A 26,039-nucleotide genomic window follows, 5' to 3' on the forward strand; every position below is an offset into this window, starting at 1 on the left:
AGTGTTTTTGCTGGCAGGTTTTGCATTCCCCGACTCCCAGCGCTCACATTTGCAGCTCCTCTGCAGGAAAGTGGGGCTGACTTCATCCTCTGCTGGAAAAGGAGACTCTCCTGGGCATTGTGGGGTTCTCAGAGGGACGTTTGCTGTGCCCACATCAGGATTTTCCTCTCTCCCTCCCCACCCACACAGAAAAGATGTGGAAATAGAGGAGCTGTGGCACGTCTCTATTGCACAAGCAGCATTGCTGGGGCTCGGGGTGCAGCAGTGACCCTCGGGGACAGCCAGCACCCCAGAGGGGACCACGGCCACCACAGGGCTCAGCAAAGGTCCCCTCGTGTGACTCGTGGAAGCTCTTGGAGCTGCCAACACGAGCTCGCTGGTCCCGTGGTGCAGATGGGGAATATTTTGGTATGAGATGTTTTTATGGATGCCAAGGATGGGCTGTCCCCTCTTCAGGGGGGCTAAACCCTTCCTCCTGCAGAAAACACCCCACTCTCTCAGTTCGGGGCTGCGTTTTTCCACCCAAACCAGTGCAAGAGCGCCTGCTTGGCAGGATTACAGCACAGAAAAATCCATTGGGAAGGAGGAGGTGCAGCTGAGCCCCCCGGGCTGCCCGGGGACACCTGGGGCGCTGCAGCTCCACCTGCAGCTCCAGCCCCGCTCCCGCCTGTGGAGGGAGGGGTCTGTCCGCCTGTCCGTCCGTCCCCACAGGCTCTCGGGCTGGGCTCAGACCCACGACTCCTCATCATCCTCGGTCAGCCAGGTGCCGCTGTCAGGCAGGGGCGGCGGGGCCGGGGGGGCTCGGGGGGGCGCCGGGGGTCGGTGCTGGCCCCGGGGGGCAGCGGGGCGATGCCCCAGCGGGGTGGGGATGCGGGAGGGCCGCTTGCCCGGCCGGTGGTCCCGCCGGGGGCGCACCTTGGGCCGCAGCTTCAGCTTGTAGATGGAGGGCACACGCTCGGGCTTCTTGAGGCAGCGCCGGGGCTTGGCCCGCGGGGTCTGGCCCCCCAGCCCCGGCCGCTCTGCCTCCCCCGGGGCCGGGAGCTGCGGGGCCGCTCCTGCGGGGCTCTTGGGGACCTGGCTCCACGTCCCCGCAGGGCGCAGGGGCTGCGGCCCGCGGGAGAGCTCCTCCAGCACCCTGCCATAGCCGGGGGGCTGCGTGATCCCGCAGCACCCCCGCAGCCCCCCGGCCCCACCGCCAGGGCCGCAGGCTGCCCCGGCTTCATGCTCTGCCTGCCGAGGTCCCTCAGCAGCCGCAGCCCCCGGGCTCGGGGCTGGGGGGCACTGCCGGCTCCCCTGGGGAGCCTCCCCAGCAGCACAGAGCTTGCACCCCCCTGCAGAGCGGCCCGGAGGGGTGGGGGGCCGGGGGGCGGCTGGGCCGGCTGTGGGGGGCGGTTTAACGCTGCTGTCCGGTTTGGGGGGTCGGCTGCAGGAATTTCGGGGTGAGGGCTGTCGGCCCCGGCCAAGGGCTCCCTGCTGCCCTTCCCGTGGGGTCTCCAGGCTCTGGGAGTCTCCCGGAGCATCCCGGTGCGAGGAGGGGGCGCAGAGCTTTAGGGGACTGGGGGCACGGGCCTTTAAGGGGCTGGGGGCTCGGGGTGTGGCTGTGCTGGGTGTCCCCGTTTCCCGTGGCCTGGCAGCCAGCCCAGATGACTTTCCCCCTTGCTGGGTGCTTCTCGGAGGCGCCGGTGCCGGCCGAGGGCCGGGTGCTGCGGGCCTGCCCCGCGCCGGTGCCGCCGGGCTCCGGGATTCCCCCGGGCCGGATTCCCCCGGGCCGGTCCCTTGCGGTGCCCCGGGGGCCCCCGCGCCGTTCGGGAGGCTCAGCCGGGAGGGGGGGGGCTGCCCGGCCCCTCGCCCCGTGCCCAGGGGAGCTGCACCGGGCCGGTGAGCGGGGTGGTGGCGGCTGCCTCCCCGCAGGGACAGCGCGGGGCTCCCGCATCCTGCAGGGACAGACAGCGGAGAGGGGCCAGGGAGCTGCTGCAGCCCCCCCGTCCCGCCTGGCGCTGGGCACGTCCAGAAGGGAGGGGGAGAAAATTCCAAGGATGCTCCAAAAGCTGCTCTGAAGCCAGGCAGCTCGGGGCACGGAGCATCTCTGCACTCACCTGCCCGAAGGGACCCTCCGGGGCTCCGGGTGAGGGCTGGCACCCGGCTGGCGACCCGAGCCCTCTGTTGAGGGGGTGGTAGGGCACCGGGCCCCCCAGGAGACGGGGGGCAGGGGGCTCTGGGAGCGGCTGACCAGCAGCGCGGGCTGGGGGCTGCGGGCGCCCGGGCACAGCCGCACCTCGTGCTGCACTTGCTGCTGCGGGCTCCGGGCTTTCCAGGCTTGCTTGTGAGCTGTGGGGACAACCAGGGGGGCTCAGCAGCCCTGTTCCCTTCACCCACCCGCGGGGAAGCCCACCCAGCCTGGCTCAGCATCCAGCCCCCCGCGGGTGCCGGCAGAAAGCTGCAAAGCGGCTTTTGGGGTCCGGCTCCATCCAAAAGTCTTCCATGACCTCTAGTGGCCACCAAAGCCAAAGAAAGTCCCCAAAACCCGACATTCCCCGGCAAAACAACGAGGCATGGCCGTACCCAAGCCTCCCGTTAATGAAAACATCCCCGAGAAGCATGGGGACCAGCCACGGACCCCTCGCCACCCTCAGGCAGCCGCGGGGTTTGGGGACGCGGGGACTCACAGAGCGAGGTGCAGCGACACGGGTCGTGCTTGTCCAGGTAGTGCTCCAGCGTGTCCCAGCCGCCCCCGACCCGCACCATGACGTGCTCCCGCAGGATCTGCGCGGGAATGTCCTTGCCAGGGGACAGCAGCGCCTGGGGGTGGCACGCTCGGCCGGGCTGCCAGGGCTGTGGCTGGCCCTAAGTGCCACCAGGTGTCCCAAAGGACGGCTGCGTCCCTGGCCCAGCTCCTGCGGCCATCCCGACAGGTTCATTTTGTCACCACAAGGAGGGTGAGGGACCCTTTTGGAAAATCCCTTTGTAGTGTGCCGAGCTCTTTGGCCTGGTTTGGGGTGGATTCAGAGCATCCCGGTGCTCCCACTCTGGGTGAGAGCAGGCTGTGGCTCTGGGGGATGTCAGGTTTTGTCCCACACACGTGGATGCTTAAATCCACACCAAATCTATCACAGGGCTGAGCTGCCCTGCTCCCTGCTTTGGGAATAATGATCAGAACTCCCACAGGGGCCCCTTTTGGGGGATTGTGGAAAAGGGGTCATGGCAGCAGAGCAGAATTCCTGCTGCTTTTCCCCTAAAAGCAGGGGTGAAGCAGACTCACCCGGACGAAGATGAGGGTGTCAGAGTCCCCCACTCGGTATTTGCCTTCGGAGATCTTGACCATGGGGAACTGCACAGGGCAGGTACAGCGGCTCACCAGGTGCTGCACCTGCGGGTGGCAGGGGTGGGTCCTCACCAGGGCTGCTGGGAAAGGTCCTGGGGTGGCCATGCCCACCCTCATCCATCTCCATGCCTATCCCCATCCATCCCCATGCCCATCTCCATCCCCATCCATCTCCATGCCATCCCCATCCATCTCCATGCCCATTCCTCTCCATCCAATCCATCTCCACCCCATCCATCCCCATCCAATCCATCTCCATCTCCATGTCCATCCCCATCCATCTCCATCCCCATCCATCTCCATCCCCATCCATCTCCATCCCCATCCATCCCCATACCCATCTCCATCCACCTCCATGTCCATCCCTGTCCATCTCCATCCCTACCCCCTTCCCCATCCATCTCCATGCCCATCCATCTCCACCCAATCCATCTCCACCCCCATCCACTTCCATCCCCATCCCCATCCCCACCCCCATCCATCTCCATGCCAATCCATCTCCATCCAATCCCTCCCCATGCCCATCCCCATCCACCTCCATGCCCATCCAACCCATGCCCATGCCCATCCAATCCATCCCCAAGCCCTCTCCACGCCCCCGTGCCCCCGGTACCATCTGGTCGAGGTTGTTGAGGCCCCGTGCCCTCCTGGGGGCCCGGGGCAGGGCGGGCTCTGGGGGAGGCAGCTCCAGCTCCTGCCGAAGCTCCTCCTCGATCTCCTCCTCCATCTGCACCAGGGTCGGGGCGCGCATCCCAAAGCGGGAAGCGTGGCGTGCCAGCTCCAGCAGGCACAGCACGAAGTTCTTCTCGTTCTTCCTCAGCACCAGGTCCTCTGTCTCGAACATCAGGACATCTGGGCAGGGCAGGGCAGGGCTGAGCCAGGGCTGGCACGAGGGGATGGGGACAAGCGGCATGGGGGACACAGATGGAGGCAAAACCACCCGAAGGGTGCTCTTCACTGGAGCCATCCCAGCAGGAATACGGCTGGGTTCAGCAGGAGCTGGGGTAAGTGATAAAGGAGGAAGAGCCTTTCCTTTTGGGCATCGACAGCTGTTTCATGGCATCCCAAAACCACAAAACAATGTCTGAGAGCCCTGAGGATGTCATGCTCTGTGCCACTCCCCTTCCCAGGCATCCATGGTGGCAGGAGAGGGTGGCAGATGCTCTGCTCAGAGCCAGGACTTCTCCTGCTGTCCTTAGGGCTGGGATCGTGCTGTGCCTGGCAGGGACACACTGTGCCACCCACCCCTTCCTTTGCCATTCCTCCTGTGCATATTTGCACCCAAATGCAGTGGTGCCAGCACCCCGCAAAGCTCTGCCAAGCCTGGAGGACCTTGTACAGGGGATGCCAGCTCAGGGATGCTGGCACACAGTGCTGTCCCATGCGCTGGGTTTGGGGACTCACGGAGGGGACTTGAGCACAGAGACATGGCACAGCTGGAGCCTGGCACCCTACCTTTGATATCCATCTCCTTCCTGCACCACTGGATGAAGTTGGAGACGTTGTCCCTGGCCTGGAAGGTGCCTGGCTGTGCTGTGAGGTTGCAGGGGACGCCGGCCGTGGGCAGGTGGAGGCGCTGGGCCACCTCGGGGCAGGCACGGGCGAACTCCGCGGCCACCTGGGTGACGTGGTTGGCGTGGGAGCACAGCACAGCCCCCGTCTCCAGCACCTCCAGGAAGGTGCCCACCTCGATGTCAAGGTCGTAGAGCTCCTTCAGCCACTCTGCCAGGTCCTCCTTCATGGCGTACAGGTACTGCCCGCTGGACTGGTAGGGACGGATGCTCCGTGCCCCCGAGCCCGCTGTCCCCCACATTCTGCCATAAGACTGGGAGGAGGGAAAAGGGTGATGGGGACACGGGGAGCTGCCCCAGCCCTGTCCCCAGCGCACCTCCCGGCAGCCACACTCACCTGGTGCCAGCTGCTCCCTGCCACAGGGGTGGTGGCAGTGTCCTGCGGGTGCCCAGAGCCCCGCTGGGGTCCCAGGGCTGCTGGGGAGAGGAAATCTCCCTCCTGGGCAGAGGGTGTTTTGTTTCCTTCCCAAGTGCTGATCGCTTCTCCTTGGTGACAAGGGACTGGCTGCCAACACTCCCTGTTAACCCTTCAGCAGCTGCTCCTCTCTCCCAGCCCTGCTCCTCCCCAGCCATGCCAGGGGTGGATTTGCCCCCCACGGGCCCTGCTCCGGGGCAGGAAGGAGTCAGAGAGCAGCTCCTCAGCACCCAGGTGGCTCCCAAGCACACCAGGGGGATTGTCCCCCTTCCCAAAACCCCTACACCCACCTCCACCACAGGTGAGGTGACCTGAGGGTCACAAGGTGCATCCTCAGGGCAGCCTCAGGCTGAGGAGGGTTTATTTTCACCCACCTTTGGGCTTGCTCTGCTCTCTGCTCCTTTCCAAACTCCTTCCCTCACTGCCCACGGCAGCGAGGTCTTTGGGAAAAGCCAAGCTCCTGCAGGGATGGAGTGACTCCAGGAGTTGGGGCTTTAAGGAAAGAGCTGCACATGAGTGGGCACCCCTGGGAATGTGGGATGCTCCCTCCCTAAGCCAGGCCTTGCAGAGCTGCCCCAGCACCCAGGTACTTCTGCAAAAAACAAATCCACCAGGGAAGTGTTCACGCCTCGGGGCCAAAACAGAGCCTCTCCTGGACTTTGTGGGGCTCCCTGCTGAGGTGGGGACCCGTCCTGTCCCTGGAGCCAGCTGCTGATGTCACTGCAGCTCCGTGTCCAGCCGGGGTCATTTTGGGGGAGGGAATGCAGGAATCCCAGCTATTCTGTTTGGGGAATGTGTGGCAGGCCGGAGGAGTCGGAGTCTGATGTGCCCGGCCAGGGAGCCCAGCAGGAGAAAAGAACCCTTGAGAAGCTGGATTTCCATCCAGGGCACCCGGGGGGTGGATTGAAAGGCTCAGGGTGTGAGTTCAGCTCCCCCAGACCCCCCCAGACTGATGGGGTGCAGGGGACACAGTGGAGTGACCCCGGCTGCCCCTGCCAGCAGTGCTGAGCTCAGCCCAGCCCTGGCAGCATCACAGGGCCCCAAAACACCCCACGGGACACAGCCCCAGGAAACACATGGCAGCAAGCCAGGGAAGAGATGGAAAACCCAAAAAGGGGAGAGGATTTGAGGCGGTCCCATCCTCAGCCTCCAGTCACACAGCAGATGGGATGCCTGGCTTTCTGCTAAGGGGACAGGAAAAGGGATAATGAATGGATCAGCCTGGGCAAAAACCCATTAACACATCCCAAAGTGTGGGAAAATCCTCAGTAATGTGGGGATGAAGTAAGAAGGAGAATTTCCATGTTTCCATTGCCATCAGTGAGTTTTCAGTGGGATCCATCTCCCCTCTTTGATCCTGCCAGCATGAAAGCTGAGGCCACATTCAGCAATCCCCTCTCCAACCCCAAACACCCACAGGCATCTCAAACACAGCCCTGTCAGGAAACTGGAGATTTGCTTAAAAAAAACCAACCCAACCCCAAAGTGTGACATGAAAACAAGCACAAACCCCAATGCCACATATCCAGAGGTTGGTTTTATTTGCTGTCAGGTCTCCAAGCCCTTGGGGCTCCCTGCAGGCCACGTCACCTCATTGCCATTCAATTCCTGTGACAATGTGTGTTTCTCTGGCAATGTGGAAAGTCCCCCGAGGTTTTGGGCAGATGAAGACCCTGTGTCTGTGTCTGCTCATGAAGGGCTCACTCACAAGAGTTATGGAGAATGGGAGGAGTGCTGGCTCCCCGTCCTGCCCAACCCACAGCTCAGCTGGCACCAAAAGCCCTTGGGAAGTACCAGCCCTGGCACCCTGCTTAGGGCAAGCCCTGCTCTGCTGGGAAGGTCTGGAAAGGGCAAAGATGAGGGAAAGAGGAATCCTGGAAGCTGCTGGCATCAGGAGGGCACCCTGACATCAGCCCAGCACCCTGACAGTGCAGCAGGACCAGAGCAGTGCTGGGCTCTGACTCCTGGCAGAACCACTGCATAATCGGTTCCAGTAAATCATTCCATAAAGCTGAGCCCTGTCTCGCTCAGCACCAGTGCCTCAGAATTCCAGCCCAGGGAAGCTGAGGTCCGTCCCCAGCCCTGGGACAGGTTGGCCCTTTGCAGACACCTGGTGACCCTGCCCAGGAGCCAGCGGCGTTTCCAGGTGGGGAGTCAGCCTTGGGGAAGGAATGAGGAATGTGCAGCCACGCAGTCCCCGTGAGCCTGCATGCACAGGCATGTCCCTCTGTCCTGCTCCTCTTCCCCTCCTCCCCCAGTAATTTGTCACCCCCGTTCATCCGGGTGGGGCCCAGGGAGTCAGGAATTCCCTGGTCCCGTGTCCCTTGCAGAGGCAGAGGAGCACTGGCACCTTCTGTGCACCCAGTGAGGGCTCCAGGGCAGCACAGCCCTTGTCAGACACGGGGGACCCCAGCCAGGCACCCCAAACCCATCCAAGGCAATGCTCCTGCTGCCTGTGAGCTCCAGCCCCCCCCTTTCTCTCCACCCCAAAGAGGCTCCTACACCAAACCCCGCTGCTTTCAGCCCAAAATCCCACTGTGGTGGTGTCTCCAGCTGCCTCAGCAGAGCACTGGGGTGTGAGCACAGCCCAGCAAAGCATCCCCAACCCTCCATACCCCGGGGTCTGAACAAACAGCAGGGGCAAAGCTCCACATCGACCCAAATCTTTGTCCAAATGTCTCCTTTTTTTGGTTTCAAGCAGGAGACGTTGTCAGTCTGTTATTGAAAACCATCCAAACCCCAAAGCGAGCAGCAGCGAGACACTTCTGCCTGATCGTGGGAAAATGACAGCTATCAACAAGTATCAACAAAGATATCAAAAAGTATCACCAAACCCCAGTCCTGGCTTGAAAAACGTGTAACAATACCTGAAAGTAAACAGAAATGGGTGTGTGTGCAGCCTCCGTGGCTGATACATTTTTCTGTGCTCTCTTATAAAAAACACTGTCCCAAAGGCTGCAGCCGCCTGGCTGTGCCACGCCTGTCCCAGCCGCATCCCAGCTCTGCTGGGTGGCTGCTCCACCATCCCACGGCTCCGAGAGACACCCAGTCCCTGCCCGAGCATCCCGCAGGCGCCCAGAGTCACACCAGGGGATGCAGAGCCCCTCTCACCCCATCCCACTGTGCTCAGGACAGCACCTGCTCGCTGTTGGCGTCCCAGCAGCCCATCCAGGCCAGCTGCGTGGCCCATTTGCCCGTGGCCACCACCTGCAGCTTATCCTGGTCGAACTTCCAGTAGCGGTCATCCCGGAAGAAGTAGGCGGCCCGGTCGCGGTGGGCGAGCGCCCCGGCCGTGCCCGCGGGCAGCCCGGCCCAGTCCCGCAGGCCGCGGGGGTAGTAGGGCTCCAGCCCCAGCGGCTCCTCGCCCACCACGAAGTACCTGGGGCCCTTGAAGAGGACGAGGCGGCGGAGCTGCGGGAAGTAGAGCGCGGTGTCGGGGTGCCGGGGCAGCCCCAGGGCGCTGCACTTGCGGGGGAATCCTGCCTCCAGCGCGGAGCCCGCGTAGCGCCAGCAGCGGCCGCCTGCGGGGACAGGGGTTAGGGCACGTGGGACCCCGCAGGGTGAGCTCCGGGAGAGGGGGACAGGCTCGGCCACAAGGCTTTGTGAAGGGTCAGTGATATCCGTCCCGCTGGTGACCCCACAGGAACCACTGCCCCGAGGACCAGGCTGGGGGAAACTGAGGCACGGCAGCTCAGGGGGTTGGAGGCATGGAAAGGGACCTCCAGGGACAGAGCAAGGCCACCACCGTGCTGCTTCTGGCAAACCTCCCCCCGACCCTGCACAGCGAATGGGACAGACAGAAACAGACCCAGCCGAGGCTGGGGCATCCAAAACCAGCCCTGCAGCAGGAACTGCCATGGGGACCGGGGCTTGGCTGTCCCCACAGCACCCTGTCCCCACAGCAGGGCAGACAAAAGCCCCTTTCTGCTCACAAGGCACAGCCTGACGCACCCTGGGGAGGACGGAGGGAGTGGAGAGGGCTGGGGAGGCAGAGGGGCTCTGGCTCTCAGCCAGCTGCAGCACAAAGCCCCTTTTCTGAGCCACCAGGCACTGCTGCCATCAAAAGCTGGGGCTGACCCTGGCAGCCAGGCTGCCTGCTCTGACCTTCCTGTCCCCATCTGGCTGCTGGGCAGATCAGGGATGGTATCCCAGCTGCTGGGATGGTTTAGGGATGGTATCCCAGCTCCCAGGGCAGCTCAGGGATGGTATCCCAGATCCCAGGGTAGCTCATGGATGGTATCCCACTCCTGGGGCAGCTCAGGGATGGTATCCCAGCTCCCAGGGCAGTTTAGGGATGGTATCCCAGCTCCCAGAGCAGCTCAGCCTCCAGGCACAGCACAGGGATCCATGTGCACCACGAAACCCCCCTGCACCCCCCTGCACCTCGTGTTTTGGGGAGCAGGTTCTCCCCAAGACCCACCACTGCGCCTGGATTTGCTTTGACAATGCTGATGGGGAAACTGAGGCACGAGGAGGTGCTGTGGCTGCCAGGGCCATGTGGTTCACCCACGACAGGGCACCGAGCCCAGGGTTTGCACAGCAATGCCCCAGCTCTGCGCTGGGAGGGACCAGCGGGAGGGGACACGAACAGGAGAGGTGTGGCTCCAGCCAGACCTGCACAGCCACTCTGGCAGGAGCAGTGGCAGCCCCGAGGGGAGTCCCCTGCCAGGCCTCACCCACCTTTGAAGAAGTAGAACTTCCCAGTGAGCTGGGACCAGGCGCAGGCGTCGATGCCAGCAGGGAGGCCAGGCCAGCGTGGCTGCAGTGGCTGCGGGTCACTGGCATTGCCACTGGGTGACACCACCCAGTAGTGGCTGCCCTTGAAGATGTAGAGGTTGTAATCCCCGTCTGTGAGGCAGAGGGAGGGTGCCCCAGGTGAGAAATGTTATTGAGCCACCCTCCACTGCTACCCAGCCCCCCTCTCCTCCCCGTGCAGCCCCCTGGTGCTTTGGGGATCCTCGGGGTTGGGATGCTTCCTCCTGCCCTTCCAGCCACCCCCTCAGCTTCCAGAACCCATTGCTGCCCTCCAGGCATGAGAGGATAAATGCTGGGCACGGTTCAAGGCTCATCTTGCACAGCTGAGCTCCTGCAGTGATCAATCCTTGCCATGGCCCAAGTTTTAGGGTGTTTTCCCTGCTCCTGGCACGTCGCTGTGCCCTCAAGGTGCATCAGTGATGCCAGCAGTGCCAGGAGCTGCGGACCAGTCACACCCACCTTTCCCTCCACTGGGAGCAGCAGCAGCACTGGGACAAGGGCTAGGGGTGCACGTTTTGGGAGGGGGTCACAGTGGCCAGCACCCACCGGCGGTTATGGCGTCGAAGAAGGAGTGGCAGTAATAGGTGCTGAGGCTCCTCTGCTCTCGGTCCCTGCCGTAAAGGTCCGTGTTCCAGTCCTGGAAGTGAGTGAAGACCTTTCCTGGGAGCTGGACGGCCGAGCCCTTGGAGGGCTTTCCTGGGATGGAACAAGGCGTGATGAGTCTGGAGAAGGGACAGAGAAACAACTTTTCCCAAAGCACAGGGCTGGGACTCCCAAGACTCCAAAGACTCCTAGTCCCAATGTCTGGCTCCTATCCCACTCTGCATGATGGTGGCAAAAATCCCTTGGCACCCCAAAAAACATGCACCAGCAGACAAGTGGGCAGCAAATCCAACCTTCCCTGCCCCGGAGGCCCTGGCACTGTCCCACTTCTCCTGCATTTCCTCCCCTCCACACACAGGAACGGGGCTCATGTGAGTGCAGTCCCCTCCCTGCTCCCATCCCTGCTGCTCCCTCCCCACCCCAGAGAACCACCCTGGAGAAATGCAGGGATACCCAGGGAAACCAGGCTCACCGTACAAATTCTGGATGGCCAAGATGTCATCCCAGCTGAGGACAAAATCCTTGCTGAGCTTCTTGTAGTAGGGGGACATGAGGGCGCTCTTGACGGGCGAGTGCTGCAGCCCCAGCGTGTGCCCCACCTCGTGGGCCACCACGATGAAGAGGTTGCGGCCCTTGCCGCTGTGCAGGGACCAGCGCTCGGCGCTGTCAAAGTGGGCTTCTCCTCGCCGGGGGAAGAAGGCGTGGGCCAGGGCACCTCCTGGGGACACGAGAGCCGTCAGGGACCACGGCACACGCGGCTCTGGTTCGCCAGAGTGCGCGTCGGTTTTGGGTCTTTTTGGAGGAGTTTGGAGGTGTGGGGCTCCTTGAGGAACGTCTCAGCCGCCTTGCTGGCGCACCTCAGTTGCAGAGTTGGGAGGGGAGACCCCAAATCAAACAGCAAACTGGGCTGGAGAGGCTGCAGAGCCTCCACCACCCCCAGCCCACCACACCCAGCCCTCCTCCCTGCGGGGAAGAGCCCACGTTGCAAAAGAGAAGCTTACGAGGGGGGAGCGACCAGCACCTGGCCCATCGAAGGCGTTGTTGAGCCCGTCGTTGTGGTCCCCGTGGAAGAAGGTGAGGCGGATGTCAGCGGGGCCCTCCTGGGCCTCCCAGAAGAGCAGGGAGGACACGTTGCTCCAGAGCTGGAAGGCGGCTCTGACGGCCAGGCGCACCTCGTGCCGCGGCAGGTAGGACGGCCAGTTCACCACGCGGTACCGCAGCTGCCGCTGGGGCCAGCGCCCTCCTGCACCCCACAGGCCCCCCCCGGGGATTGCACGTCTCATCAGAAGGCTCATTAATTGCTTTATTATACTATATTATTGCCCCAGATTGCATGGCAAGGTGTATTCTCTCTGCTGTCTGTATGGGAGTTGTCTTCTGTTCAGTGGGCAGTGTTCCTGATCTCTCCCACACCCACTCCTCCCTCTGGGGGGACACCTGCTGATAACAGGCTGTGGAATGTCCCTGCATGGCTGATAAGAGCTACAGCATCCACTGGGAGATGCTCCGCCCAGAGGGAGGAGCCAAGCATTCCTACCCGAATATAATCTTGAGTTCTGGAACACCAGCACGGCTTCTCCGCTGGATTTCCCAGAGGAACAGCAGCTGCCTCTTCCACTGGACCTTCAGGGGAAGACTGCACCCTTCTACAGGATCCCTGCTCCAGCAGAACCACCCCCGACACTCCAGGAGAACTGCAGCCACAATTCCAATGGGACTGCTGCCAGCACCCTGACCCACAGGGTGTCAGGCTGTGTTCTGACTCTGTCAGTGTTGTTTTAATTTACTGTTTACTTGTTTATTTTATGCTTTTATTTTCTTCCCTATTAAAGAACTGTTATTCCTCCTCCCATATTTTTTGTCTGAGAGCCCCTTAATTTCAAATTCATAGCAATTTGGAAGTGGGGAGGGGTTTATATTCTCCATTTCAGGGGAGGTTCCTGCCTTCCTTAGCAGGCACCTGTCTTTCCAAGCCAAGACAATTATTCCATATTATATTACCTCTAAACTGAATCTGCCAAGCACCCAACTGCACTGAACTGCACAGAATCTCGTGACTGTGAGTTCACAGTCCCAACACACACACACCTGGATTCAATTGGTCAGTGAATCAAAACACTCACAGAATCCAATTAGCAATTCCCTTCAGGTAAACAATCTTCCACAGTGCATTCCCCTTGTGAACAACAAATGAGATAAGAGTTGTTTTGATCATTCTTTTCTCTGCTTCTCTCAGGTTCACAGAATGTGAATCCCACACACCTGCCACAGGACAGGCTCGGTGTGGCAACTTGGGCTCATCCTTCCACCCAGGGGCTGCCTGAGTGGAAGAAAACTTCATGAAAATGTCATGGCTTTGCCAAGGCAAAGCTGGAAGTTGAGGCAGCTGCAGCACCACGATTAAATCTGTCTGAAGGTGCCACCACTAGAGCCCACCCAAGGCTGGAAACCCCGAAACCTCTCTGAGGAGATGAGAAGCTGTGGCACCAAGTTTGAACTCAGCCTTTGGCTCACAGAGCCAAATCCAGCACAGGTCCCTGCTGGAGGTCTGCTGCCTGATGCCAGCCTCGAGTCCAGAAGATGGATTGCAGGGGGAGCAATCAAAGCCACCTCTGAAAAGGTGGGAAAAGGCAAAGGAGTGGGAAGGGCTCTCAGCAGCACCTTGGGGGCACAGCTCAGTGCCCAAGGCTTCCTTGGAAGCTGTCAAGGGAGACAGAGCCCTGACATCACCAGGACAGCTGGGGACAAGGACGAAGGGAACAAGCACTGTGACTGCCCCTAAGCTCCTTCCTCCTCTTCCTCCTCCTCCTCCTCCTCCTGGCAGCTGTGGGACCCCAGAGCCCTGGGATTACATTTATCTGGAGGCATCTGGGAGCAGGAAAAAAGCCGTGGGGCCCTGGGGGGATGTGGGTGCCAGAGCCAGTGCTGAGGCGTGGGAGTGGGGCCAGACCTCCAGCATCTGCCTCTGCTCCAGATGTGCAGGAAAACAGGGGGAACAGAGCCGGGAGCACACCAGGGCTCACTGCTCTGGCTCTGAGCTGAGCCTCCCTGGCACACATCCCACCCCAGCTCTGCCTCCTTCTCCCCACGGCTGGGGACACTCTGGGCTAGCTGGTCACACTCCTGGGGACAGAATCAGCTCCCACTGCTTGTCAGTGCAGTCATGGCCTCCAGCTCCAAAGGGACACAGAGCTGCCACTCTGCACAGCAGGAGCTAAAAGCAGCCCTAAAACAAAGCCTGGCATCCCATCCTTCCCTCCACAGGAGCAGAGCATCCACCACCAGAGGAGGATGGGCAAGGCTGGCTTAGCAAGGCTGGCTCTTAGGAAGAGGAGGGCTTGGCTTTGCCCCCGTGCTCCGAGTGTGCCCCAAGCCAGCAGGATGAGGGACACAGGGGCTGCCCAGGGGACATCCCGCTGGGAAAGGGTGGATAACAAAGCACTGTGCTGGCTCAGCTGCCAGGGTTTCCTGCTTCAAGCAGGACAAACAGCACAAAGCCCTCCCCAGCCTTCCTGGCTGGTGCCACCAGCCCTGCAGCACCCCTGGTGCCATCCAGCCCGTGGGTACAGACGTGGTGCTGTCCCATCCCTGCTGCCTGTGGCATCAGATCACCCGAGCAACATCCAGTGCCACACTGAGCCCTTTCTGCCCTTTCCTTGAGCCACTGGGCATCTCTCACCACCCACCCACTTTTTGTGATGCCCAAAAAGGAGCCCCATGAGCCACAGGGCACTGGCTGCTTCTGTCTGCCCACCTCCTGCTGCATGTCCTTGCTGCTCTGCTCACTGCCCACGTGTCCTGGGCTCCTGCAAGGCACACATGTTGGGGCTTTGGAAGGAAATCCAGAGGTGGAGGAGGAGGACAGGGCTCTCCTGGGGCTGTCCATGGCCAGCCCTGCCAGATGCACAGAGCCTGACACGGCACAGAGCTTTTTCTTAATCTCCCCTTCGTTTTTCCCATGTCCTAAGCACAGCTGGCCCTGGCCCTCCTGCTCTCTAGGAATCCAGTTACTCATCTGCAAGCCCAAAGAGAGCTCACAAGGGACGAGAGGCCCAGTCCTGGACACACAGGAGCACAGAAGGATGCTTGGAGCAGAGTTAAACCCCTTAACGTGGGTGAAATTACTCTCGGGTCAGGCAGCCAAGTGCTGGCAGGTTTTTGGCTACTGCCGTGTCCCTAATATGCATTACAAGTCCCAAAGGTCAGCAAAACCTGGAGATCACTGTGTGCCAGCCCCTGCCCTCCAGATCGTGCCAGCCCAGCTGGGTGTGGGGCCACGGTGACCTGAGTGCTCTCTGGGACATCTCCTGCCAGTAAAACCACCCCAGAGAGCTCAATTCCCAAAACTGGGAGTGGAATCTCTAATCACTGCTGCCATCAAGCCACGCAGACCAACCGTAAATAAAGGGCTTTACAAACAACCCCTGAGCGTGCCCTGGGCTGGATGCTGCACCGGCGGGGCTGCACCGCCCACCCACAGCAGCTTCCCCCGAGCCCAGCACGGCAGGGCCGAGCACCCCCGACCCCAGACCCCCCCCGAGCCCCGGCGGTGCTCACCGTGCTGCGCCGTGCGCCGGCGGCGCCGGGCGGGCGCTGCCCCCGCAGCGCGGCCGTGCCCGTCGTCGGTGCCACACCTGGGCCGGGCCATCTGATGGAGGGTGCGGGCATCCAGCACCCCGCTGGGCGGCAGGTGGCTCACCCGCTGGAAATCCCTGCAGGAGGAAGGGAGATAGCAGCAGCCACGTTCAGCACCCCCGCCGTGAGGAGTTTGGGTGGTTTTGGTTCTGCCGGGGGTTTGACCCGAGCCAGGATTTTCACCCTGCAAGCGTCACACCCCAGCGGCAGAACTTCACCCGGGTGGCAAAACAAGAAGGATTTGGCTCTGCAGCCACAGCTGACCTGTAAGTCGCCTCCTAGCAGGGCAAAGGAGCCTAAAAATGGAGCCTAAGAATGCCTTTCCCCGTTTTTAACCCGTTATTTGACTTCACATTTAACTTTGCGTTTGGCTTTGCACAAGGATGCTCCCAGAGCCGAGGTGATGTCCTGAGGAGAAGCCCAGGCAGGAGCTGGCAGCTCGCCCCCCCTGACATGTCCCAGCCGTCCCCAAGCTCGGCCTCCCCGCAGATTTTATTGCAGGCGAGCACCGGGCCATAAAAGGCAAATGAAGCAGCGAGAGCCGGGTGCCAGCAGCCGGCACCCAGCTGCGGGACCGGGCACGGACCCGCCTTCCCAGGAAGGACTGCCTGTGCTTTAGCATCAGACCGTGAGACACAGAGCCCCCAGCTGCCAAAAGACCCCTCTGACTGCTAAAAAATAAAGAAATAAAGCCCCTCGGGGTGCTGGCAGCATCCCTGCAGCTGGAGCTGCCGAGTGTGGAGCGCAGCGTTGGATGAAAGGCTCCTACCTCAGCGCCCTGGTGAACTCGGCGGGGCTGTGTGTGCCGGGCCCCGGCGCCCTGAAGTAGCCGTACTTCTCCAGGAAGAGCTGCAAGAAAAGATGGGAAAGGTGCAGCTCAGACCACGTGTTGGCTTGGGAAGGGGGGAAAAAGATGAGGGGGCAAACAGTGCTGCAAACCCAAACTGCTCCTGAGAGCGCTGCACCTCCAGCAGCCGCGCCCGCACAGCTCCTGTGTCTCCTCCCCATCATTTCGGATGGTTTTTGGCCACGACACAGGAGGAAATGAGAGGCATCAAACCCCTCTGCTGCCATCTCATCCGCAGCCAGAGGCGAGCAGACGCAGAGCTCAGCTGGCCCCGGCTCAAGGCCCGAGGTGCGGGGCCGGGCTCAGCCCCCCCCTCCCCACGCAGGATGTGCTGCTGCAAAGTGGGGTCGCTCCGGGCTCAATTCGCTTTGCCAAACCATTCTTCTTCTTATCGGCCGCTGACACGGACGGAGATTGCCTCTCTGAACTTGCTCCAGCACTTAAATTGTATGTTAAAGAAAATAAACGGCTCGGGCCGGCTTTTGGAGGAGTTAATAGCCGGGGTCACAGGAACGCTCCACGCCCGCCTGCCCCGCCCCAGGGATGTCTGCTGGAGACAAACAAGCTGCCCAGCATCCTGTTAGTGCAGCAGAGCCGCAGTTACAGCAATGAATAATAATCAGAATAAAAAGTGAAAGCGGCGGCTTCCCCTCCCCGCATCCCAAAGGAGAGGTGTGCTGAGCGCCAGGAATGCCACCAGGAATGCTGGTGCCCTCTGGGTGCTTTTAAAGCTGTTTCCCTCCCGGCTCATCCCGGGGGCTGGAAAAGGAAGGGGTTGGAGTGATGACCTCCTCTCAGTGCTGCTCCTGGCTGTGGGTGACCCAGCTCTCCCTTATGTCCCTGCAGGGAGGCAGCAGCGCTTTGTCCTTGTCACCTGGCAAGGAGCAGCAATGGTTTGTGGATGTGGCAGTCCCGAGGTGTGCCAGGGCCTCTCCCTCTCCTCCTCCTGCCCAAACCTTCTGCTTGCCATGAACAGTCATCCTCATGTCATCCCCAAACACGTCACTCCTGCGTGGGCAGGCACAGCCACGTGTGCTCCGCAGCCCTCACCTCCTCTGGTTTAATCTCCTCCACTTTCACCTCCTCCATTTTCATCTCCTCCTTTACACCCCTTCCACCTGGAGCATCCCTCTCCAGCAGAGCACCAGCACAGATTCCTGCCTGGACACGCTCTTTACCCAGCCCCACACAGGGAATTTGGCTGTTTTCCCCACCAAAGCTGCCTGTCCCAGCTGGAGGCAGCAGCAGCTCATCCCAGCAGTGCCAGGCTGCAGCAGCCAGAGCCTGAGCATGGCCAGAGCCTCAGACAGCTCCCAGTGGTCAGTGAGGCAGGATAAATCAGGCTGGTGCCACCCTGGCAGGGAGAGCATTGGTTTGTTGGTCAGGAGAAGCCACACCACCTCTGCCCAGAGTTTAGCATCCAGCCTGGGCTTGCCATTCCCCAGCCAGACCGGGATAATCCACCCTCCCCGGGGTACCAAACCTGGATGGGCCTGCAGGGATGGAGGGGCATCCTGGGGATGGGGTGGCTTGGAGCCCTCTGAGAGTCCTGCAGAGGAGAAGGGATCTCATCCTTTTCCCCTGTGCTTGTATTTCTGTAAAGTTCTCCTCCAGAAGGACACAACCACCAGTTACAGGGTGAATCACCAGTTACAGGGTGAATCACCAGTTACAGGGTGAGGATGCCAGTGGTGACATCACTGCAGGTAAATGTGAGCTGAGAACACCTGGATGGAGAGTCCTGGCTCTCACATCACAGTCTGAACCTTTTCTAACATGATTTTGCATTCACTCAGCACAACCTGAAGCTCTTTCCTCGCTTGTAACCCAACACAATCCCATCACTAAAGCGTGAAAATGGTTTTTCCTCACCATGATCTCATGAAGGCTTGAAACCCCATCTGGGCACGTCAGGGTGCACAGAGAAAAAAGCAACCCCTGTCCCAGCAGCTGCTCTTGAGCAGCACCAGAAGGCACAGAGGCCACTGGCTTTATCATTCCTGCCCAGAGCTCCTCAAGCTTTGCAAGTCCAAGCAAAGCAGCATTTTCTCTGTGGTTTCTGACCTGTGTCAGATTGAGGTTCTCACACACAGGCACCAACTCTCCAGCTGCAAAACCATCAGGAGAAATTCTATTACATTTTCTAGACACATCTGCTGTCAGCTAAGGGTGATGGTGGTCCTGGAAACACAGAGCTGCAGGAGAGGGATGTGCTGATCCCTGTCAGGGATTTATGTGAGCACAGAGCATAAAAACCTAGGGAGATTTTGGGGTCCAGGGGAACCCAAGAGCCCCCTGCCACAGTGTCCTGTGCCCAAACCAGTGCTCAAGGCTCCCCCAGCACTGCACAAACCCCAGAGCCCAGGGCTGGCTGGAATCTGGCACCAGCCCATTAAACCTCTCCAGAGGCTGCAGTGCAAAGTCTGGCCAGGCTGGGAAACCCCCTCCCTCCTGCCCCAGACGGGAAAAACGCTCTTTTCCATACAATGGGAAAAGAAAAACAGCAGGAAACCAAGAGAAACATTAACATGAAATGTGCCCAGCTCCCCCTCTGCATGAAGGAGGGAGAGGAGCACGGGTCTGGCTGCAGGGGAGCCAGGGCTGGGGCACAGAACCTCGGGGGCTGCAGCAGGGACAGCCAGAGGGGCCCTCCCCATCTCAGGGCTCTGATGTGGAGCCTGTTACAAACCTGGGAATCATCTCTACCTTGGCTGAAGCCAAGGAAACACCTTGCCCTCCACCACAGGCATGCCGGGTGGAAGACAGCCAGCGGCAAACACAATCAGCTGGGGTGAGGAGAGTGTGAGACGGCAGGCTCCGCTCTGCCCCTCCCCTGCAGACACAACGCTGCCGGGGCTCCTCTCCACCAGCTGAGTGCAGGGGAAGCCTCACACAGCTCCTGCTGACCGTGGTCCCTCTGCTCTGCCGGGCAAACCCCATCCCCGGCAGGACAGGGAAGGGATCCCATCCTGCCAAAGGCCAGGCCAAAAAGTGCTTATAATGTGTTGTAATTAAGAAATAGTTGGCTTCTGATTGTGATGGTGTGGATTATAACATCTGGGTTGTCTCACCCTTCACGTGAGACTGAAAATAGAATAAAAACACCTCTCAGTTGCTCCATCTCTGGGTCAGAAAAGGGATCAATCTGACACATGTGTTTTGTGTCATGTTTACAGGTGACACCACCACAAGCTGCACCTTTATAGGCTTTTGTTTGAAACCACGAGACAGCTCAGGTGGATCCTAAACCCGGTTCCAGCATTGCCAGGCTCATCCCACATCATCTCACCACCACAATGGGCGCAGTGTTCCTGCTTTCAGCCTCAGTTTCCCCCAGCACACACTCGAGCAGAGCCGGCCCGGGGCGTGTTTTGAGTGGTCACAGAGGGAGCAGCGGCTCCTCCTGCCCATCGGGTCCCTGCTGCCTGCGAGCTGCCCCCAGGAGATGTCTCAGCAATTAAAAACGCTCATTTGCTCCCGCTCGTCCCTGCGAAGCCTCAGGCAGAGCCCCCGCGCCGCTCTTGTTTAAGTGTGTGTGTAAGCATCTCCATAAATATTCCGGCTGTGGACACGGGAGACACACGAGCAGGGGCATTAGCGAGCACGGAGCTGGCTGTGCTCCCGCGGGAAAGGCAGGGCAGCCTCGGCCGGGTCTGTGCGCTCACAGCCCCGGCACCGCCGGGATGCTGGGATTGCCCAGCCCGGCCCGGAGCCACCTCCAGTCCCGCCCACCACCCCCAAAACCGACTTCAGCAGCAAATCATCCACCTGGCACTAAAGATGTGCAGTTGGGGCCTTCTAAACTCCTTCTTTTTATTTTTTTTTTTTATTTTTATTTTATTTTTTAACACTGCATCTTCTAAAGCTGAGAAGCAGTAAGCCTGGTTTAGCTAAAACCCGTCCTAGTTTCACCAACCCTTTGGATGTGCCTTGGAACAACTTGGGCTGGTGGAAGGTGTCCAGGGAGTGCAATGGGATGAGCTTTAAGGTCCTTCCAACCCAAACCAACCCCGGAATCAGTGCTAACTCGCTGGGAAGCAGCTGGCAGCTTTGCCTGGCACCCCCAGCACCCACACCCCGAGGGGCTGCAGCACCAAAACTGCTGAACGCCACCCAAAGCTCATCAGGGAAGACGACTGGGCTTGGAAAACCTTCCCTGCGAACAGCCGACAAACCAGCTGGTCCCGCAGACTGGCTTCGTCGTGTCCAAGGGCAGAAAGGAAACGAGTCCTGCCCCCCAAAAAGGGGAGGCTGCGAGCCGGGGAAGGCGCCGGCCCCGCTGGCCCTGCCCGGCGGGCGGGATGTGCCCTGGCACACAAGGGGGGATTGTCTGGGGGGAAGCAGGAAGAAAGAAAGGCGGGCTGTTTGTGCTGCGGTGACTCACGGGGTGTAAATCACACCGCGGACCGCCGGGGCACATCCGCGCCGGCGGCTGGAGCCGCGGGCTGGGGTGATGCGGGGTTCCCCCTCCTCTGCACCTCTCCGTCCATCGTGCTGAGGCTGAACAGCAGGAGGAGGAATTTCTCCGCCTTGTCTCTGTGCTCTGTGCCCCGGCTGAGCCCCCAGCCCCGCCGGGTCTGCGTGGAGCCTCCCTCCACCCAGCTGTGCTCAGCATCCCGCACCCATCCCTGCTCCTAAAACACCTCAGAAATGCTGGAGCATTTCCCAGCCCAGAGCCCGAAATGGTTTGGTAAGGGGCAGAAGTCAGTGTGCACCAGATGCTGCAAATTGGGAAGGAGAAGGGCAGGACAGGGGGGAAAAAATGATAAAAAAATCCAAAATGAGAATTACTCAGTCTGTTAGTCCAGCTCTCTGTTCCCATTTCCCTTCCCTTCCTCAGTTTTTATGTCCACCAAAACAGACCTGGAGCTTCTCACACAAATCCCTGCAGGGACTTCACTGTCCTTTGTCCAGCACCTCACCATGCTCCTCACTCCCACCGCGGGCTGAGATCTCACATGCCCCGGGTATTTTACACAATTCCCCCGGGATCAGGGAATTTTGGGCATTACCAGCCCCCAGCTGCTGTCTGAGCACAGCCCAGCCAGACACAGCTCTGAAAACAATGTGCTCTCTTACACTGGGCCCTCTCCTATCTGTAATGATAAGATGATTTCACATACAAATGTTTCAAATTAAATTTTCAAATTTTCCTTATTTTTAATGTAGTTTTGGGGGTTTTTTTAACTGCAATTTGTACAGATGCAGTGAAAACATGGACATCAGCCAGGAAAAGCACACAACTGGACATTTGACAGTCTTATGCATCTAAGTTTACACAACATATTGTTGCTAACTATGGCTTTTTAAAAAGAATTTAAAAAAAGTTTTAGAAGCAAAGCCTGGAAGTGCTCTGAAAGCCACAAATCACCAGAACTATTTGATGTTATGCGAGAATTTCAGCTTCCTCCTAAAACAAAATTAACTGCTCAGTTTATTTAGACAAGTTCCACACCCCAGTCTCTGCATTTCCATTGTGTGTGTTGTCCCAAAGTCCTGGGCAGCACAGCACATGCCCTTGGGGAAACTGAGGCAGAGAGACAGGAAAGTCCCCTGCCCAGCACCCCCTCAGGAGGGATCTGCCACAATCCTGGGATCTGTTCTGAAACTTCAAGGGAAAAGAACTCAGAAGTCACCAGTGAGGGGTGGAAAGGCAGTTTGGCTTGTTAAACCAGTTCCCAATCAGTCAGTTTTCTTTTAAAGTGAATTTTAAATTATTGGTTTTCTGAGCATTAAAATCTGTGCAGATTTATTTTTCTCCAGGTGGCAGGAGGGGCTGGCTGAGCTTGTGCACAGTGGGGGAAGCCCAGCTATTAATGAGCTCTCTGAAGCAGCATCTCCCAGCAGAAAGAGCCTGCACACCAAAGCAAGCCTCTGAGCATCCCTGTGCCCTTCTCCTCTCAGAGCTTGTGTCCAAAATCCCAATTAATTCACCAGGACTCGCTGGCTGGGGTTGAAAATTAAGCATTTGTACAAATGTACACTGGATCGATGCCTAAACAAGAAAAAATCCCCAATATGAACCTTTGTTCACCAGCCAGACCTCACACCTTGTCCTTCCAAAACAAACAGGATGGATGGTGGCACGGGGTGACAGTGACAGCAGGACAAACAGAAGAAACCCAGCACAGGTGATGGGGACACCCTGGGGAGAGGCAGGCAGGGGAGGGACTGGCTTTTGTCCCCTCCTGGGGACAAAATGCTGGGAGATGGGAGGGTGTGCACATCACCTGTGGGCACAGCTGGGCACGGGCTGGGAGAGCTGGGGTGGTTCAGCCTGGACAGGAGAAGGCTCCAGGGACACACAGAGCCTCCCAGGGCTAAAGGGCTCCCAGAGACTGAGAGGGACTTTGGACACGGACAAGGAGAGACAGGACAAGGAGGAATGGCTTTAGGCTGAAATAGGGCAGACTTAGGTTAGATATTGGGATGGGATTGTTCCCTGTGAGGGTGGGGAGGGCCTGGCACAGGTGCCCAGGGCAGCTGTGGCTGCCCCATCCCTGGCAGTGCCCAAGGCCAGGGCATGGGGCAGCTTGGGACAGTGGAGGTGTCCCTGCCATGGCAGGGGTGGAATGGGATGAGTTTAAGTCCATTCTAACCCAAACCAGTTTGTGATTCTCTGCCACAGCTCCACACAGCACAGCTGGCCACACACCCTGGCATTCCAACACAAGCGTGGCACAGCCCCGTCCATCTCCAGCTGGCACTGCCACACACCCGTGCCACACACACTGAGTGTACCCAGGGCACACACACATGCACAGGTGCCAGGAGCCCAGGGGCACTCACCTGTGCTGGGGAGGTACCTTGGGGACACACTCGTACCCCTGGCACGGGCACACCAGGGACATGGTGACACCTGGGGCATGGTGACATCAGGACACAGGCACACCAGGGACATGGTGACACCTGGGACCCAGGCACACCTATGGCACAGACACACCAGGGACACGGTGACACCCAGGCCAAAGCCACACCCACGGCAAGGACACACAGGGATAAGCACACACCTGGCAGGACACGGGCACACCAGGGACAGGCACATCTAGAGCGTGGGCACAGTTATGGCATAAAACAGAGGGACATGGGCACACCTAGGGCACGGACTCGGTGGGGACAGGCACAGCTGGGGCACGGGGATGTGGGCACAACGGGGACACACTAGGGAATACACACACCAGGGACACACACACTGAAGATATACACACACCAGGGACACAACAGGGACAGGCAGACCAGGGATACACCAGGACACACACACCAAGAACACCAGGACACACATACCAAGGACACACACACCAGGGACACACCAGGGACACACCAGGACACACACACCGGGGACACACCAGGACACACATACCAAGGATACACACACCAGGGACACACCAGGACACACACACCGGGGACACACCAGGACACACACACCAGGACACACACACCGGGCACACCAGGGCACACACACCAGGACACACACACCGGGCACACCAGGGCACACACACCAGGCACACCAGGGACACGCACAGCCCTGCCGCGGCCACACGGGACACGCGGGGGTCGCACAGCCAGGACGCGCTCCCGCCCTCCCGCTGCCGGTGCCGGTCCCGGAGCCGCTCGTACCTCTGCCTGCCGGCGCTGCGCCGGGGCCGGGCCGGGCTGAGCGGCTGCCAGCAGCCCCAGCGCCAGGGCGGCCCGCAGCGGTGCCGCCATCCCCGCTCCGCTCCGCTCCGCTCGGCGCCGGGGCCGCCGCCCCAGCCGCCTCTCCCCGCCCCGGCCCCGGCCCCGGGGGCGGCCCCAGCCCCGGCTCCGGCCCAGGGCCGGGCTCCGCTGGCAGCCCCGAGCGGAGGGGCTGTCCCTGCTCGGCGCCCCCGTGTCACCACCGGGGTGATGTCCCCTGTCCCCTGTCCCCCGGGAGCATCCCCGGCCGGCGCGCGTCCCCTTCCGCCAGGTGGGAGAGCGGCTCTGCCCGGTTTGAGGCTGTGGAAAGAGGAGAAGGCAATCGCAGCTTTTCCTAACCCCGTGCTCGTCCACAGCCAGCGCTGGCCATGAGCCCAGCAGCGCAGAAGGTGGGCAGCAGTGCAGCCCCTCCTCGGGGCTCTGGCAGAATCCGCACATCACAGCAGCGCTCTCAGGCTTTACACAATAACCACACACTCCGGGCTGTGGTTTTACACTTCAGGGTTGTGATTTACACTCTTTCTGCTTAAATTTCCCTCCCAGGCACTGGATTTAGTAGCCCATGGGCACGGAGGAGCAGTTTGCTGTCAGTGCCACAGCTCTCCTGCAGCTCACACACAGCTGATGATGTCGAGGGTTGCAGGGACAAGTCAACAGCTCTGTTTACTCACAGCAGTATTTTGTTTGACTATTTTGTTTTAATTTGACTAAAGCAAAAGGATGTTTTGATTCTGCTTTGGTTCAAGGGGAAAAAAATAGGATGTGACTTGTATCTGCTTTTGTTTTCATGCCAGCTTCAACCCCACACCTATTTTAAAGCTCCCAGGCTCCTTCCTCCACTTTTTAATCATGCCAAAACCTGAAGTAACAGAAGCATCTGTTGAGTTCAGCTTGAAGAGAGTTGCAGAAAGTCTGTAACACTTTGCTGCACAGCTGGACAGGGATGCAGGGAAGGGAAGCAGGATTTGAGGGAAAAAGTGATCCACATAACGTAGAAAAATAGAGAAGTCACTAAGCTTCATGATAAAAACTATGGGAGAAATGAAGGTTTTGTGGCTGGGCCAGTAAGAACAGACTGAGGAGCTGCTGGAGAGCACAGTGGGCACAGCCTGAGGGGTGGTGTGAGGGGAATACTGGGCCCTGGCAGGAGGGAGAGCCAAGGGATGGCTGCTCCTCACACAGGTCAGCCTCACGCTTCCTTTCAAAACAAGAGCAGCTCTGTCTGCAAACGCATCCGTGTTTGCCTCGTATCTAGGAAGCAACTGATCCATCTGCTCTTCCACTTAAGAATATGGATGATGAGAAAGTGACTGGCTGGGCTCCAGCAGGAGCAGGAAACTCCCTCCTCTGCTCATTGTCATGTGGGGAAGCGTCTGGGAGGGCACCTGCAGCCCCAGCTTTTCCCGGGCATTTCCCGGGGCTGCTGCCTCGGGCCTCAGGGGCTTTGGCATGCAGATGGAGAAGAATTCAGCCCAGCTTTGGGGATGCCAAATCATAGTTGTGTGCAGGCTTTTGGCTGGGAGTATAAAGATGTTTATGCAGCTGCTGTGATCAGAGCGGTATCAGGAACAGAAATGCTATCTCATGGAAAGGTGAGCAGATTTCCGGCTCTTACGGCGTTAGGTGAAAGATCAGAAATGGGGGAAAAAATAAAGTTTCAATCCTTGTAATTTCTACCCCAAAACTGAAACCTGACAAGTCAAGCCTGTGGCAGAGAACTAATGAAGTCTTTTAGTAAAACATTCACTAAGAGCGTGATAAATAGATCCCTACAAGGTCTGGTTTCCTAATTGTTCCCGAGTTCTTGGGTTTCTAGAGAAAATCCCTCCTCCCTTGAGTTTAACTCAAAAGATCTCAGTGCACTCACTGAGCTCAATTTCCAAACCCTTTCCTAAAGACACCTCCCAGCTCAGAGATCCTGAGTGTTGCCAATTTAATACCATTTGCATACTGACCTGTGAACATCACAGAGAACTAAACGCCATCACCACAGGCTGGGGTCTGCAGGGGGGGAGGCTGGTTTGTCCACAGGGGCACGCTGAGCATTGCAGAGAGAGGAGCTGAAGCACCAGTGGATCCCTGTCTGAGGGGAGATCCAAGAGCTCATAAACCAACATTATGAAACAGCTCCTCTGACGTGAGCTTTCTCAGAGCAGCTTTGAGTGTTTATCATAACAGATAAGCAAACAGCAACCCCATTACTCCTCTGTGGCAGCT

General features: G+C 59.4%; 2 protein-coding genes across 5 annotated transcripts; both read right to left on the reverse strand.

The window, feature by feature from the left end:
* Positions 1–203: 203 nt before the first annotated feature.
* Positions 204–5,363, reverse strand: GAS2L2 (growth arrest specific 2 like 2). Its single transcript, XM_064394427.1, is given in 8 exon segments — positions 204–1,833; positions 1,835–1,934; positions 2,097–2,328; positions 2,667–2,763; positions 3,260–3,367; positions 3,936–4,174; positions 4,778–5,147; positions 5,231–5,363. Coding segments are annotated over 7 exon segments (2,241 nt in total). The 5' UTR covers positions 5,136–5,147; positions 5,231–5,363; the 3' UTR covers positions 204–726.
* Positions 5,364–6,823: 1,460 nt separating this feature from the next.
* Positions 6,824–23,916, reverse strand: MMP28 (matrix metallopeptidase 28). 4 transcript variants are annotated; one of them, XM_064394437.1, is made up of 8 exons: positions 23,766–23,916; positions 16,071–16,150; positions 15,224–15,378; positions 11,688–11,909; positions 11,139–11,384; positions 10,610–10,759; positions 9,989–10,156; positions 6,824–8,829 (listed from the first exon to the last, which is right to left on the reverse strand). In XM_064394437.1, the coding sequence occupies exons 1-8, from the start codon at positions 23,853–23,855 to the stop codon at positions 8,435–8,437; spliced, it is 1,506 nt and encodes a 501-aa protein (XP_064250507.1). In that variant the 5' UTR covers positions 23,856–23,916; the 3' UTR covers positions 6,824–8,434. The 4 variants fall into 4 exon arrangements, with proteins under 4 accessions (XP_064250507.1, XP_064250506.1, XP_064250508.1 ...); XM_064394436.1 differs by lacking the exon at positions 23,766–23,916 and adding an exon at positions 17,023–17,161; XM_064394438.1 differs by lacking the exon at positions 23,766–23,916 and having other exon boundaries at positions 6,824–8,719; positions 16,071–17,012.
* Positions 23,917–26,039: the final 2,123 nt, after the last annotated feature.

Source organism: Passer domesticus, chromosome 19 (assembly GCF_036417665.1).
Source record: "Passer domesticus isolate bPasDom1 chromosome 19, bPasDom1.hap1, whole genome shotgun sequence".
Classification (NCBI taxonomy): domain Eukaryota; kingdom Metazoa; phylum Chordata; class Aves; order Passeriformes; family Passeridae; genus Passer; species Passer domesticus.

What these genes read in the sequence shown, in the direction of transcription:
- MMP28 (XM_064394435.1), bottom strand. Translation starts at nt 16,375, where the DNA reads ATGGCAGCAGAGGGGTTTGATGCCTCTCATTTCCTCCTGTGTCGTGGC. An exon ending in GAGTTCACCAGGGCGCTGAG is followed by an intron (nt 15,379 to 16,070) that starts GTAGGAGCCTTT and finishes TTCCTCCTGCAG; the next exon opens with GGATTTCCAGCGGGTGAGCC. An exon ending in GGCCATCCAGAATTTGTACG is followed by an intron (nt 10,760 to 11,138) that starts GTGAGCCTGGTT and finishes GTTCCATCCCAG; the next exon opens with GAAAGCCCTCCAAGGGCTCG.